At 38.3% G+C, this 15208-nt stretch overlaps 1 protein-coding gene across 3 annotated transcripts in view; it reads left to right on the top strand.

The window, feature by feature from the left end:
• The window catches only part of Med14 (mediator complex subunit 14), a 90956-nt gene extending 76241 nt beyond the window's left edge, over positions 1-14715 (top strand). The window contains exons 25-32 of one of the 3 annotated variants that reach the window (XM_057759020.1): positions 1808-1939; positions 4008-4190; positions 5024-5259; positions 6763-6942; positions 7416-7523; positions 9623-9748; positions 10070-10262; positions 12786-14715. In XM_057759020.1, the coding sequence (XP_057615003.1) occupies positions 1808-1939; positions 4008-4190; positions 5024-5259; positions 6763-6942; positions 7416-7523; positions 9623-9748; positions 10070-10262; positions 12786-12859 (1232 nt within the window). In that variant the 3' untranslated portion in view covers positions 12860-14715. The remainder of the gene's footprint in view (positions 1-1807; positions 1940-4007; positions 4191-5023; positions 5260-6762; positions 6943-7415; positions 7524-9622; positions 9749-10069; positions 10263-12785) is intronic. The other 2 variants (XM_057759021.1, XM_057759022.1) reach the window with 2 other exon arrangements.
• Positions 14716-15208: the final 493 nt, after the last annotated feature.

Genomic DNA, 15208 nt, shown 5'->3' with positions numbered 1-15208 from the left:
TGGGAGAGCTTAGGCCCTGTGAATACCAGAGAGGCACAGCTGGGGAGGAGGTAGGCAATTAGAGACCCAGAACCCTAGGGGAGTGTGTCTCTAGGAAGGGGGAGATTGTTGCATAGGAGGAAGGGGAAATTTTTTGATTGATTATAGTAGTAGACAGGTATACAGTGCTTGCTGTGAATATGCCAAGCCCTATTCTAAGCACTTTACTCATGTAATCCTCACAGCAAATTTATGGCGTAGGTTCCATTAACCAAGGCATGGAGAAGTTAAGTCACTTGTCAGATCATACAGCTAAATAGGTAAATATAACACATAAAGGTTAATCAAGTTGACTGACATATTTATTGAGTATGAGATAGTATTATACAACATAAAATGAAATCATCCTATATTATCATAAAGAGTTTGAAACCTGCTAATATTGAGTAATAATATAGCAAGTACTTATATGTTGAGTTTTTCATAGTTTTAATAGTTATAGTTCTCCCTTTCAGAATCCTCAAAGTTAACATCAGTCCCATGGCTTTAAGTGCCTGTCTCCCAGCTTTTGTATGTGTTTTAGACCTCATCCTGGAACTATTCACTTGCACCTAATATTTACTGGATTGCCACAACTCTTTATGGCTGAAACCAAGTTCGTGGTTTCCTAGACCTGAGTCATGATCCTTGCATAGGCACCCTCGTTCAGGAAGGTGCAACCCCTTCTGTCATCATGTTAGCCAGGCTGTAGCTATCAGAGACATGTAGAACACTCTTTGCTTTTATACCCACATTGAGTTATTTATCAAATACTGTTGACTACCCTTTGTGTTCAACCCCAAATTCAAGCACCTTGCAGCACCTCAGCCATCCTTCAGTCACCTTTGCAGCTTGTTCCAGTCAGAGTGATCCTCCTGGAACAGAAGTTAGTTAATGGTTCTCTCTCTGTCTCTCTCTGTCTCTGTCTCCCTCCCTCCCTCCCTCCCTCCCTCCCTCCCTCCCTCCCTCCCTCCCTCCCTCCCTCCCTCTTTCCCTCTCTTCCTCTCCCCCACATAAGGTTTCTCTGTGTAACAGCTCTGACTGTTTGGAGTCTGTCCTCTTGTAGACCATGCTGGCCTTGAACTCACAGAGATCCATCTGCCTCTGCCTCCCAAATACTGGGATTACAGGCGTGCGCCACCACTGTCTGGCCTGTCATCTCCTCTTATGTCACCCTTCTTTACTCTTTTCTAGCACCCTGGTCCCTGCCCTACCACACAAACTATCTTTTCTTTGGGGCCTTTAGAGTGGCTCATCTGTTTTGCCTGGGTTATCTTATTCCTTGTGCTATGTCCTGCATTTTCTTCCAATCTGGTTCTCGTGTCCCTTTAGAGTCTTGATCTTTGCCACAACAAAGAATTGTCCCTTTCCTTTGTACTGGTTTTCTCCACAGCACTTGCTGTTACCTTATAGATTTCTCATGCTAATTTTACTAGAATACATACTCCATGAGGGCAGAAATTGTTTCTTATGTTAACTATGTCTTCCATGCCTAGAATAGTGTTCAGCAAAAAGCTGATAAACTTACCTACTTGTTGACTAAGTACATGACTAAAAAGTGTTTTGACACAATTTCTTTTCAGTTAGTGAGTATGAAAGTTATAACATGGACCCGTGGACTTGAACTTTCTTGCAATAGTGAAGTCTTTCCAATTTTCCTTCATGCTATTTATGGGACCTTTTCTGCTTGTCTCTATAGTCTCTAGGGAGATTTTTTTTAACCTGTGGTCCTTGGACAGGACATAATATGTGTCCTGTGAGATCATCTGTAATTATTTTCCTTTATTAGGAAATCTGCATGCTGCCAGCTCCCCCAGTGGGGCTTTGCGAGCCCCATCACCAGCGTCATTTGTTCCAACTCCTCCCCCATCCTCGCATGGAATCTCAATAGGACCAGGGGCCAGTTTTGCTAGTCCACATGGTGAGTCCATACACAGAAATCGCTGTAGCATTTAGAGCTTGATATAAAAGTAATTTTTGTTAAATCAAATTTCTTATTGAAAAATTAGTATTTATTTATTGAGAAATAGCAAAAATGACATGGACAAAAATAGACATTTTTCTTAGTTTTTCCACACAGGCACTGACTGGTTGGTCTGTGAGTGTCTTCTCGCTTTCCTTGCTCTGCCCTTCCTGTCACCTGCTGCCTGCTGATTGGACTTTCCATATCTTTCTGTGCTTGCTCTCTAGCTATTTTGGCTTGTCCTCCTCTCAGATAGTTCCCCCTATCTGGTTACCTTACCATATGAATTGTTTTGAAACTTGAATTTTCAACTTGAAAAATATTTATTTTGGGCTGGGCGGTGGTGGCGCACGCCTTTAATCCCAGCACTAGGGAGGCAGAGGCAGGCGGATCTCTGTGAGTTCGAGGCCAGCCTGGACTACAAGAGCTAGTTCCAGGACAGGAACCAAAAGCTACGGAGAAACCCTGTCTCGAATAATCAAAAAAAAAATTTATTTTGAATGGATGCAAATAAAGATCAGGTGGAGATAGTCAGTGAAATGTCCCCTTTGTGTTTGTTGTAATTTTGTTTGTTATACAAGATCTCACTGTATAGCTCAGGCTGACCTTTAAATCACAGCAACACCCCCATCCCACTGCTAGCCCCAACCCCATCTGTCTCCCAAGTGCTGTGATTAAAAGCATAGGACAGGACATCTGACTCAAATGTTTTCATTTCACCAGCCATCTTTTCTCTTTTCTCAGAGGCATATATACCATAGCTAACTATTGTCTTATATCTATTTTGAATGTTTCTATTTTTTCCCACAATTTAAAATGATACCATATATACTCACATCCATGATGATCACCTTAGGTAAGTTCCTAAACATGTCATTGAGATTGTAACATAGTTGAGAAATTCTAAAGCTTTTGCAACATAGGGTTAATTGCTCACCTGAAAGGCTATACCAATTTCCTGTAGTATTGTTGGGGCAATGTCTGTTGTCCTGCGACATTACCAACATGGTATATTAAGATTTTCTAAAAATATTGCCATATGCTAGGTGAAAAATGGTGTTTTATTATTGGATATACATTTCTTGACTGTCATTTAAATTTCACTTACTTAACTCAAGCTTACTTTTCGAATACCCATTTGTCTTTAGTGTCTCTTATTTTATTCCCACCAATTTATATACACCTTGCCTACTTTCTTGTGCTGTCTTATTTGTAAGACTTCCTTTTTTTTTTTTTTTTTTTTTTCTTTTCGAGACAGGGTTTCTCTGTAGCTTTGGTGCCTGTCCTGGAACTAGCTCTTGTAGACCAGGCTGGCCTCGAACTCACAGAGATCCGAAGACTTCCTTTTTTATAAGTCAACATTATTTATTTTATCAGTGTATCATTTGGTGACAAAAGAATATAAACAGTATGTTAAAGGTGTTTTTGGTATAATTTAAAATATCAAATTGCTAAGGAATCCACTGCTTTCAGAACTTGATTCTCAGTTCTATTTCTTCATCAGTGTGGCCTTCACTGAATAAAGAAATTGTGTAGTTTCCCTCTCTCATCCTTTTCTCAGTAGAATGGAAACATAATTTGCCAGGGCTTGTCTTCCTTTCAGTGGAACTTGATTTTTCTTTATGTTTTCGGAAGCTTGTTTGAAACTAATTTATCCTTTTCATTTTTCCAAGTCTTTAATCCAGTTTGAAAGTACACAAACTTTAGCTGGTATAGTGCTGCATGCTTTAATTTTGGCACTTGGGAGGCAGGGGCCGGTGGATTTCTGTGAATTCAATACCATCCTGGTCTATATAGTGAATTCCAGTCTAGCCAGGGCTATTCAAAGAGAACTGTGTCTTCAAAATCAAACACACAGAAAGTACACAAACACCGCAAAATCGAGACTTGGGTGTGATATGTTTAGAGACATCAAGCTTTAGTGAAAGATAGATATAATGGCTCACTATTTCAGACTATGTTGTCACATACTTTGTGGACATTAAAATATATATTTTGAGAATCATCTGTTTCCTTTTTTCTCTAGGAACCCTTGACCCTAGTTCTCCATACACTATGGTGTCACCAAGTGGACGAGCAGGAAACTGGCCTGGGTCTCCTCAAGTGTCTGGACCCTCACCAGCAACCCGTTTGCCTGGAATGTCACCAGCCAACCCCTCTCTACATTCTCCTGTTCCAGATGCTTCTCATTCCCCCCGAGCTGGCACAAGTAAGTGTTGCCAGCATTATGTTCTTCTAAAGCATTACCAATAGATGATTTCTGTCATTTTGTCCTGGCATAAAGTCACAGTGTATTTCTCAAATGAGGATTTCCAAACCTTAAACTGTAAATCAGTTTACAGTATTAATTAGCAAAGTGAGGGAAAATGTAGTAAGAAAAAGGATTGTCTCCAGAAATCTTAGGAGGTGAGTCCCAGCAACTCTGTCATGACTGTTAATTTTTGTCTACACTATTGAACCATAAAAGATACCCTGTTAACCAACAAAACTATAGAAATTAAGAGAATTTTACAAATATATATTCTTACTTTTGTTACATAATTTTAGTGCTTAAAAAAACAATGCTTTGTTGGCTTATGATTCTGTACTTTGAGACTCTACTCAGCTTACTTGTGTGTCTGCAGTAGGAGACCTAACATAGCTTCAGTTGACATGACTTCTCTATGTTCTGTGTGGTCTCACACTTGATCATGGCTTTTTTACACAGTGGGTAGAAGTTAGAGGAAAGCACACGAGGTCCTGTACCTAGTTGAGCATCCCTTCCATGGTGATCTGTTTGGCCAAATGCAGGTTATAAGGCCAAGCAGATTCCAGGTTGAGCAGATCCCACTTCCTTGAAAGAGTTCCTGCAGGGTCATGTTGTATGGAGCCTGGAAACAATCAGGAGAATCATGGCAGCTAATTGTTATCTGATGACTGACATAAGATTCCTTGGTGACCAGAAGTAGAGTCCTGATTACATCATCTGTGATGAAGATAAAACAGACAATAATGGGATAGTGTACATTTGCAAATGTAATTATTTGTTTTCCTTTCCAAAAGGTTCCCAGACAATGCCAACCAACATGCCTCCACCTCGCAAACTACCTCAGCGCTCCTGGGCAGCATCCATACCCACCATCCTCACTCATAGTGCCTTGAACATCTTACTATTACCTTCTCCAACTCCGGGCCTTGTGCCTGGCCTGGCAGGCAGTTATCTTTGTTCCCCACTTGAGAGATTCCTTGGATCTGTCATCATGAGACGACACCTTCAAAGAATTATTCAACAGGAAACGGTACAAGTGCTATGTGACTTTCTAAGTGGTCGTTTTCAAAGGGAGAATAAAGTCTTTGTGAGAGACACTCTGTCACCTTCTTAACCATTTTGTTAGTATTATATATACTTCACTTCGTTGCCTAGCATTAAAGATGAACCCCATCATTTTCTATTCTTAGGTTGGAGAGTTTTCCAGTTTACTGTTCTGTGTTTTCTAGATAATGTGGCTAACCCTGACCTGGGAATAGGTTATAATATTGTAAGGAACCAACACACACAGGGTCTGACCTTGCACATACAAATGACTATTTGATCTCTGGAGTACTTTTGTAGGCAGACTGACTTTGAAGCTGAGTCTTCATCAAAATCAACATGTTGGTCATAGATGTTAGGGTTCAGTTTTAAAAAGTACATGAGCAATTAGATTTGTTTAAAAGCCTTGTAGAGACATGGTGATAACATTATGGTTATCCTATGGTGATAACCTTAAGAGATAGGTCGATACTGAGAGCAGTAATTCTACAGTCTGGCTGCTAGGTTTCCTGGGTTGTGCTCTGATGTGTCTACCTGACTGGTAACACTTGTGGGCATTCAGAGTGCTCCATGTAAAGCATGTAAAACATGGTATTCGGTGTGTTCTTAATTTATAGTTACCATTATTGCCAGAATCTATGTGTATTAATGAAGTATCCAAACTGATCACTATTTATAATATGTACTATACAGTTGCTTGAAAGCCATTTCACAATCTTATAGTCATTTTATTTATTTATTTATTTATTTGTTTGTTTGTTTGTTTGTTTGTTTAGTTTTTCATGACAGGGTTCTCTGTAGCTTTGGAGCCTGTTCTGGAACTAGCTCTTGTAGACCAGGCTCTCCTCAAACCCACAGAGATCTGCCTGCCTCTGCCTCCTGAGTGCTGGGATTAAAGGCGTGTGCCACCACCGCCCAGCTTTATAATCAGATCTTGAAAAAGAATCTAAAAAAGTATTTTAAGAAATTGTTGCCTTGTTTGGATTATATAAAATAGTGTGTTTCATTTGATTTTTTGTTTTTAATTGTATTTTATGAGTGTTTTTAACCTTCATGTTTGTGTACTATATGTACACAGTGCACATGGAGGCCCAAAGAAGGCATCAGATATCCCTAGAACTATACTTAGACTTGTGAGGCACCATGTGGGTGCTGGGAAGTGAATCTACATCCTCAAGAAAAGCAGTTTCTGCTTTGATGTTTTTCATATGTGGCCATGATCTACTTTGATTAAACTCTCTCTCTTTGCCTTCTCTTGTCACTGTATCCCTTCCCAATATTAAGATACATTGAATAAATTAACATTCAGCTTAGCGATGATGCGAGCTGTGTTGCAGCCAGAGTTCTGCTACTTATGGTCCCTCTAATGTTGGACTCTGTGACTCTCATCTGGCTAGCCTGGACCAACTTAGTTGGTTTTCTATTGTGACAGTTCTGTCAACAATATGCTTGTTTTTCCCTGTTGATTTGCTTCATCCTTGTTTTGCAGTTGCAACTGATCAATTCCAATGAGCCTGGTGTAATCATGTTCAAGACAGATGCCCTGAAATGCAGAGTAGCTCTTAGTCCCAAAACCAACCAGACCCTTCAGCTAAAAGTAACACCTGAAAATGCAGGACAGTGGAAACCTGATGAGCTTCAAGTTTTGGAGAAATTCTTCGAAACAAGAGTATGTGTTTTCTTTTTTTTTTTTTAAACTTATTTGTTTTATGTATATGAGTGCTCTATCAGTATGTCTATCTTTATGCCAGAAGAGGGCATCAGATCCCATTATAGATGGTTGTGAGCCACCGTGTGGTTGCTAAGAATTGGACTCAGAACCTATGGAAGAGCAACCAGTGCTCTTAACCACTGATTCATCTGTCCATCCCTGAGTATGTTTTGGTTGTTTTGTTTTGTTTCAAGACAGGGTTTCTCTGTAGTTTTGGGAGCCTGTCCTGGAAATAGCTCTTGTAGACCAGGCTGGCCTTGAACTCACAGAGATATGCTTGCCTCTGCCTCCCGAGTGCTGGCATTAAAGATGTGCGCCACCATCCCCCAGCCCGAATATGTGTTTTTTAATGCATGCTTGTGATTTAGTCAGTGAACCAGAAAAGTCAAAGTAGAATGAAGAGTAAGGTGATTTCTTTTTCCCCCTCATAGGTTGCAGGACCACCATTTAAAGCCAACACACTTATAGCCTTCACCAAGCTGTTGGGAGCACCAACACACATCCTCCGCGACTGTGTGCATATTATGAAGTTGGAGCTGGTGAGTTACTGAGAAACAAAAGCTTTTCTGATGCAGAGAAGTGTTTATTCTTGCTCACTTATTTTGTTTATTTTGGTTTTTTTCTCTTAAAATTTGTTTCGTTTTTTTTTTTTAATAGACTGGCTTCAAACTCATAGTTATTCACTGGCCGCTAAAAAGGTTTTTAAAGGCTTCAATTGAATTCTTAATTTTGACTTAAAATTTGAGTTGAGAAGATGACACAATTCTGCTGTCTCTGAATTCAGGACAAGGTGATAGATTGAGGAATTACCCAGTAACCACTCTCCATCCATTCTCTGTTCAAGCAGAGTTCCCAGTAGCTAACTCTTCTTGCAGAGATGGTCTTATGAGAAGTGGAAATGTCTTGCTCCTATATTGTTATGTACTTGTATCTATTTTTATTATAAAATATTTTATATTTATTTAATAGCTGTGAAATATAGATGTCACTTTGATAGATCCTAGTAAATTTTCCTCTGTAGAGGTTCACCAGTTTCTAGTCCCACAAGTACACCAAGCTCAGTTATCAATTTTTTTTCTTCTCTTTTTATATTTCTACCTTTGGTAGTCTCAGCTATTTTTTTCTATTATTTTATTTTGAAAATTTACTTATTTTTATGGGATGTTTGCTTGCATGTATGTCTGTGTGCCATATAAGTGCCCTAGGATACCTGAAAGAAATGTCAGATTCCCTGGGACTAGAGTTATAGATGATTGTGAACCAAAGCCAGGTCCTCTGAAGTGGAGCCAATTCTCTTAATCACTGACCCTAGCACCATTATTTCTTTTTTTAAATTTATTTATTTTTTGAAATCTCAATTGTGTGTGTGTTGGTCTGTGTCTGGGTTTGTGCATGTTAGAGCAGTGCCCATTGAAGCCAGAAGAGGTCATTCAATTCCCTGGATTTGGTTGTGAGTTGTGACATGGGTGCTGGGCACTAAACTTGGGTCCTCTGCAAGAACAACAAGCTCTCTTAACCTCTGAGCCATCTCTCTACCACAAGATTTATTTTCATTTGATTTTGTATGTGTATATGTGTATCTATATATATGCCATATGTGTGTGGGTGTAGGTGTGGGCAGAGGCCAAAAGAGAGGGCATTGGATCCCTTTAAGCTGGAGTGAAAGTTAGTTTGATCCATCCCACAGAAGTGCTAGGAACTGAACTTGCTTCCTCTGGAAGAGCAGTATGCACTCTTCCCTGCTGAGCCGTCTTTCTAGCCCCATACTGTGGGTATTACTTAAAATTATTTAGTTTGAACTCCGGTGATAGTTGATTAATTATTCTCTCAATCTCCCAGTCTTTTGATCTTGATATTTATTTCTGGTGGTGATTTGATTAGCCTAATACCTCCCTCATTTCTGTTCACATTTTACTATCAGGATTGGGGAGGAAGTTTTTTTGTTTTTGTTTTTATTTTTGTATTAACATTTGCCTTTTGATGTGGTAGTCTGTAACAGACCTTGTATGGGATGTCAGAAAGATGTTTGAGATTTTGAAGGAGTAATATCTGTCTGCAAAAGCACTAGTGAATTATCCTTCTAAACCATTGACACTATTTGCCTAGTTTGTCTAAGGAAGCAGTTAGAAACAGGACTTGGAAATCTAATGGACCCCAGTCAATGAGAGCCTTAAGTGTCATGTGTTAGACTTAATTGTGGGAGGGAGCAGCATAAGTCATAGCGTCACTCAGCATTTGTGAGCATGATTAGAGCCTCACTCAAGATGTGGAACTGATAGTAGCTGTAAGCATGCACCCAAAGAGTAAGACACTGGAATTGCTAGGGGTTCAAGGAAGAAGCAGTGAAGCCCTGAGCTTTGTTGACTTTGAAAACAGTGAAACAAAAGGAGCTAGATGTTGAGAAGCTGAAGTATTAGCCTTGGGAATAGTAATAAAGTGTTCAGGAATGAATGAGAACATAGCACACAAATTTACCCCCAAGTTTTCGTTAGTGACTTCATATATATTCTTTTAAGAAAGTGCATGCTGTCTGAATGATTGAATAGAATGTGGAAGTCCTGCCTCTCAGACTCCAGACCAGATGTGATTTTAAATGTTAACAGGAGTTTTGTCATCATTTCTCCCCCTTTCACAACAGTTCCCAGACCAAGCAACCCAGCTAAAATGGAATGTTCAGTTTTGCCTCACCATCCCTCCCAGCGCACCACCAATTGCACCTCCTGGGACACCAGCTGTGGTGTTGAAATCCAAAATGCTGTTTTTTGTAAGTAACACCTGACATCATCTGTGTATGTGCAGAGTTTCTGAGGAAACAGCCATGTGAGAGTAATAAAAGAATTTGTTGTGTTAGCGGTTATTGCCCGCTGTAAGACCATATTTCTTCACTGTTCCCTTAGTAACAACAGAAATGTATTTAAGTTAGTAATTGTGAGACAATCGTAATACTCAGTTGTTTGTCACTTTTTTATCTTATTTAATTTTTTTGTATTTGCTGTATCTTAATCTGAAAGTAAATGATAGTACCTTGCACCAATTAAGACAAATATTTGATTTTCTGTTTTTTATTTTCTTTGTGTGTCTACAGCTTCAGCTAACTCAGAAAACATCAGTCCCTCCCCAAGAACCTGTTAGTATAATAGTTCCAATAATTTATGACATGGCTTCAGGTACCACCCAGCAGGCAGACATTCCCAGACAGCAGAACTCTTCTGTTGCTGCGCCCATGATGGTCAGCAACATTCTGAAGAGGTTTGCAGAGATGAACCCACCACGACAAGGTACATGAGCAGTAGATGGTATTTTATTGCATATATGTTATAAGGATTCCTTTGAGAGAGACCTGCCTCTGCTTTCCTCCTCTTTTCCCTCCTTCCCTCCTCTGCACCCCAATCCTAGTACTAGCGCTCTGTTGCCATGGCCCTCTTAGTGTCTGCTTGTCGCTTTCTTTCTTTCTCACTGGTTCTTAATTTTTGTCCATTTCTTTGCTGCCTGAACTTCATTTTTGTTAGCAATTTACTATTGGGACTGAGCCGGTTGCTAATGCCAGAAGCTTGTATTTATAGCACACATTGCCACAAAGCCCTAGGTTAGGATAATAGATTTTCTGTGGCTGTGAATTCCTGCCTTGCCATCAATACCTGCCACTCTGTACATCACAAAGTTGAAATGCATGTTGGTTTCTCATACTTCATGGTTCTATCATGAACAGAATACTATTATTAAAAGTTGTGTATCTTCTAAATGTTTTGTGAAGAATAAAAGCTGATACAAATGGCATCACTGCTTTTTGGGCTTCTTATGTAAGTGTCAGGTGGGTGCAAGTGAGCCTTTTCCCTGAGTGCACAATGAAGCTCTGAGACTGGACATTCCCGAAAAAAACAGAGTGTTTCTTGAAAGATAAATAAGGTTGCTTCGATGCTGGAGTAGCCCACACTTAACATGTGACTCCTGGCAATACCTAATTTGGGGTTCTAAAACATGAAGCTCAGCAAAGAGAACTTTTTTTTTTTCATTTCTAATACTTAGAAAATTTAAGTGGATGTTCACTCATGTCTAATGCTAAGGAAGTCCTCTTTATCCCTTGCTAACACGATTATGGTAAACAAGGAAAAAGCTGTTCTCTGAAACATTTTTATGTATCACAGTATGAAAAGTTTTAGGGATCCTGAGGAAAATGAGTTTTTTTTTTAACTGTTTGTTCCCCACATCATACCTGGGTAAGTTCTTGCTTCAGTTTCTAAGGAATACACTGGACAATAGAGAGCAGTATGCTTCATTTGTTATAGTACTTTTACTTCTGACACTTTTCTGCTTTCATTCTTTGACCTATCTCTTCAGCTGAAAATAAGTCCTCAAAGTAGCAATCTAGTAGAACTCTGATAAGCACAATTCCTTCATATAGACATGACTATTATCATTTTTATGTATTATATCTTCTGGAATTTAAAAATTATAAGGGAAATGTTTTGATCCTACTATGATCAAGCAGATTTTTCGGCCTATCAATGAAAGTGTCAAAGAAGTGTGTATGCATATGCCTGTGCACACGCACACGCATCCATGCACACAAACACGCGCGCACATGCACCTACCTCAGTTCTTTAAGAAGTTGGTAAGGTATTGTGGGAGTGCTTTCTTTTTTCTTTTGTTCCTTTTTTGGCTGGACAAACCTTTGGATTTCTTTTGTCCTTTTGTTCTGTACCTTCATTTTCCAGTGCTTGGAGCAAAGGCTCTCAGTGACTTGCATAGAGTCAGTGTGTCCTGCCCCTTGACAGAAGGCCATCATTCATACAAGGGCTTCTTCAGTTTTCCCCTTTTCAGCTATGGTAGTTTTAAAAACATGTTCTAGTGGGAAAGATCCAGTTTGTTTTATAATACTTAAGTATTTGCAATATTTCATAAGAACTAAGCAGCAGAGAGGAAGTTGAGAGGATGAGGTATCAGTGGTGAGTCTACAAATCGAATATTTAGATTTTTGGTATGTGATACTTAGGCTTCCTTGCCCATCTCACCTTGAAGAACTTTGAAGAAAGATCCCAGCTTAGTCCAGTGCTTTACACCTATAATCTCAGCACTTGGAGGCTGAAGCAGGAGGATTTTGAGTTCCAAGCCGGTCTGGGTTACATAGTGAGATTATTGTCTCATAGCAACCAAAAAGGAAAGAAAAGGGAAAAAAAATAACTTTTAAGTATAAATAGACCTTTTCTCCCTTTAAAAAAAACAAAACAACCCACTTTATTTTTGTATTTAATTGACTTCAGTCTTAATCTATAACTTTAGAAAATGAAAGTGTTCAGTTTCGTAGCTAGAGTAGTGCTTGGTAATCACAAAATACACGTTCCCATTGTCACAGAATGTTCTATTGGACAGTATTCCTATTACCTATTGGAGGCATTCTCATCTGGCCTTTCATGCAGTATTAGGAGGATATCACCGAAGTTATAAGCAATGCATAAATATAATTTAGAACTTGTCATTAAATCCAAAACGCATAAGCATTCTACAGTGTTCAGTTTTAAAGTCTTATCCACTGTGACACTTTCTATGCACTGACGGCATCTCTTTCTCTCTGTTTAAACTTGACACTTGCCCCAGATTTCTTCCTGAGAAAAAAGCAAAACCCCATTCAAATATAATATCCTAGTCCACACCAGATCTCATCGCCTAAAAATCTGAATAGTTTGAAATACATAGTCCTTTATTTCAAATTCATAACTGATTTTAATCAACCCTCCCCTCACCGGTGTGTTAACGTCTCTCCTGTACTGCGAATAGCTAATGACCATTTTTCTCTGTTGCAGGTGAATGCACAATATTTGCAGCTGTTCGTGATTTAATGGCTAATCTTACACTGCCCCCTGGTGGGCGTCCATAGACACTATTTTTAAACCAGGAAGGCTGACAAATGAAAAACAACACACACACAAAAAAGGCTGAATTTAGCCTTCAATTTTTAAAAGGAAAAGGACTTTTTAAAAAATAAATAAATAAATAAAAACCTTAAGAGCTAAATATTCTAAACTGGCAAAACTTTTCAGGGTGCACTTCTTTCATCAAAAAGACCATCAATCTTTTGTATAGTGAACTTGTATAGTATGTTTAAATGCGAGACATTTCAAACTAGGTAACAAATCAGTGTCCGCTTGCCAGTAATAGATTTAATATTCTGTTTTATACTATAAAGTAATGAAAATGCCAAACTTGTTTATTTAATTGTTTTCTTATGTTTTGGGTATAATGGTCTTTTTTGATTTTTGAGGTTTGTTTTTTTAAGGCAGGTCTGTCGTTTTTGAATACTGTAAAACTGTGACAAGCTTTATATTGAAGTTGTATTTTAATATGACCGCTTTGAATCCTTACACAAAAATGTTTTGGGAGCTGTTAAACATATCCCAAAGAAGCAATATTGAATAAAACTAGGATATGAAAGTGACACTCACTGGTGTGTGTATAAGCTCTCTAGAGTTCTTAGGGCCTCCCTTCATCTTTAACCTGGTGGGGCCAGTCAGTTTTTAAATTACATATGTCTGAAATTTTACCAAAAACATTTTTTGTTTTAAGGTTAATGTAGTTTCTTCAGACATTCCTAACTGGTGATAACATTTAGCACCTTGGTTGTTTTTCAGTATAGGATTTGGGTAAAATGAAAGAACTTTGTTTTTGAAAAGAGACAGTAAGTGATTTATAATGATCAAGGATCCCAAATAATGCAGTTATTCTCATGTGTGAAGAAATGGGAACCTTTTTGCTAGGAAAATGTCATGTAAAGGACACTTCTGCATACAGCATGAACTAGGAAGAAAGAACTTGAATGCTCTAGTTTGCATGAAGTTTCAGTGACATTTCTTTATCTTATTTAACTTCTTACCTTCCCCAACACAATTGGGGTTGTTCTGAGCAATCTCAATTTAATTAATTGTCAGCAAAGCAATAGGATATTTTGCTGGACACAGCCTGGTCCAGTTCACAGTGCAGGGCCTGTCTAGGGTCCAGTGGAGTTTCTGGCACTGGTACCTCTCAATAGGATTTCTTTCTAGAGTACTATACTGTCTCTTACAGCCAGTCAGGGCTTTTTAAGCTTTGATGAATATTATCTGATTCAAATGTCTTCTGATTACTTGATGTTATTTGGAGCAGTATTTTTGTTTTTGTTCTATGTGTTTTAATGATAACCATTCTGAGTTATATCTAGCCAATGTAATATGGTCCTCGATGAAATTTTAGATGTTTGTCTGATTCCATTTGAAGATGATTATTGGGATTCTAGAACAATAACCATCAGATTCTGGTTTTAAGCATCTCACTGCATCTGTATCATATATGCTCAACTTTGCTTGAATCTTCGTTTCCAGTTAGAGTTGAGGCCTTCTTTGTCTTCTGTGTTTCATTTTTGCCTTTATCTCCTGCTTTTCACCCATCTCTGACACTTTTCCAGAGTAGGTGACTAAACTTTTATTCTTCCTTTAACCTAACCCTTTTCTCCTTCTGTTTTCAGTTCTCTTCACAGTGGTAATCACAAGGGTTTGGCAATCTAAGATGGCTTGATCAGGAGTCAGCCCTTTTCTGTTGGGAGCTGAATCCTATCTTTCATGTAGAAATCTACATGTATATACAAGAAATGTATTTTTATCTGCAGGATATTGTTTCAAATAATTTTATTAATAGAATTCACTTTTCAGGTATTTTCTCTTTCAAGTCTGGTTTTGAAATGTTAATTGCATTTTTATACATGATGCATTCAATGGCTACTTTTTCTTAATTATAACACCTTTGAATGCATTGTGTAAACCAAGTAAGATAGGATTCAATGAACAGAATTTGATTTTGATTTAAGAGTGAACCAATGAATTTGAATTTTGATATCATTCTTGGTACTTGGAATTGGTATATTACTTTATTAAAGCTTGGAAATACTTAGCATTTGAATCGTAACTTTCATCACAAACCATGTCTTTTGCCTCTGTTAACCAGGTTCAATCAAAGAAACTGGATTCCATAGTGGTTTTTCTCTAGTAGGTGGTTTGACTTTAAGGTGTTTTCAATGTGATTTTAGTATTTACAGTAATAAATAAAATTTATACAAGTTTCAGAGAACTACCACCTCTCTAGTTAATTTTGGTGAAGATATTTTGGGTTGTAGTTTTGGTTTAGTATTAGTTTAACCCTGAAAGAAGACATTGGCCCTGATCTGCCCTTTTCAAAATGTCATTTTAAAATGTATAGA

The sequence above is a fragment of the Chionomys nivalis genome, chromosome X, assembly GCF_950005125.1.
Source record: "Chionomys nivalis chromosome X, mChiNiv1.1, whole genome shotgun sequence".
In the NCBI taxonomy this organism is placed as follows: Eukaryota; Metazoa; Chordata; class Mammalia; order Rodentia; family Cricetidae; genus Chionomys; species Chionomys nivalis.
This window is presented reverse-complemented; position numbering and strand designations above follow the sequence as displayed.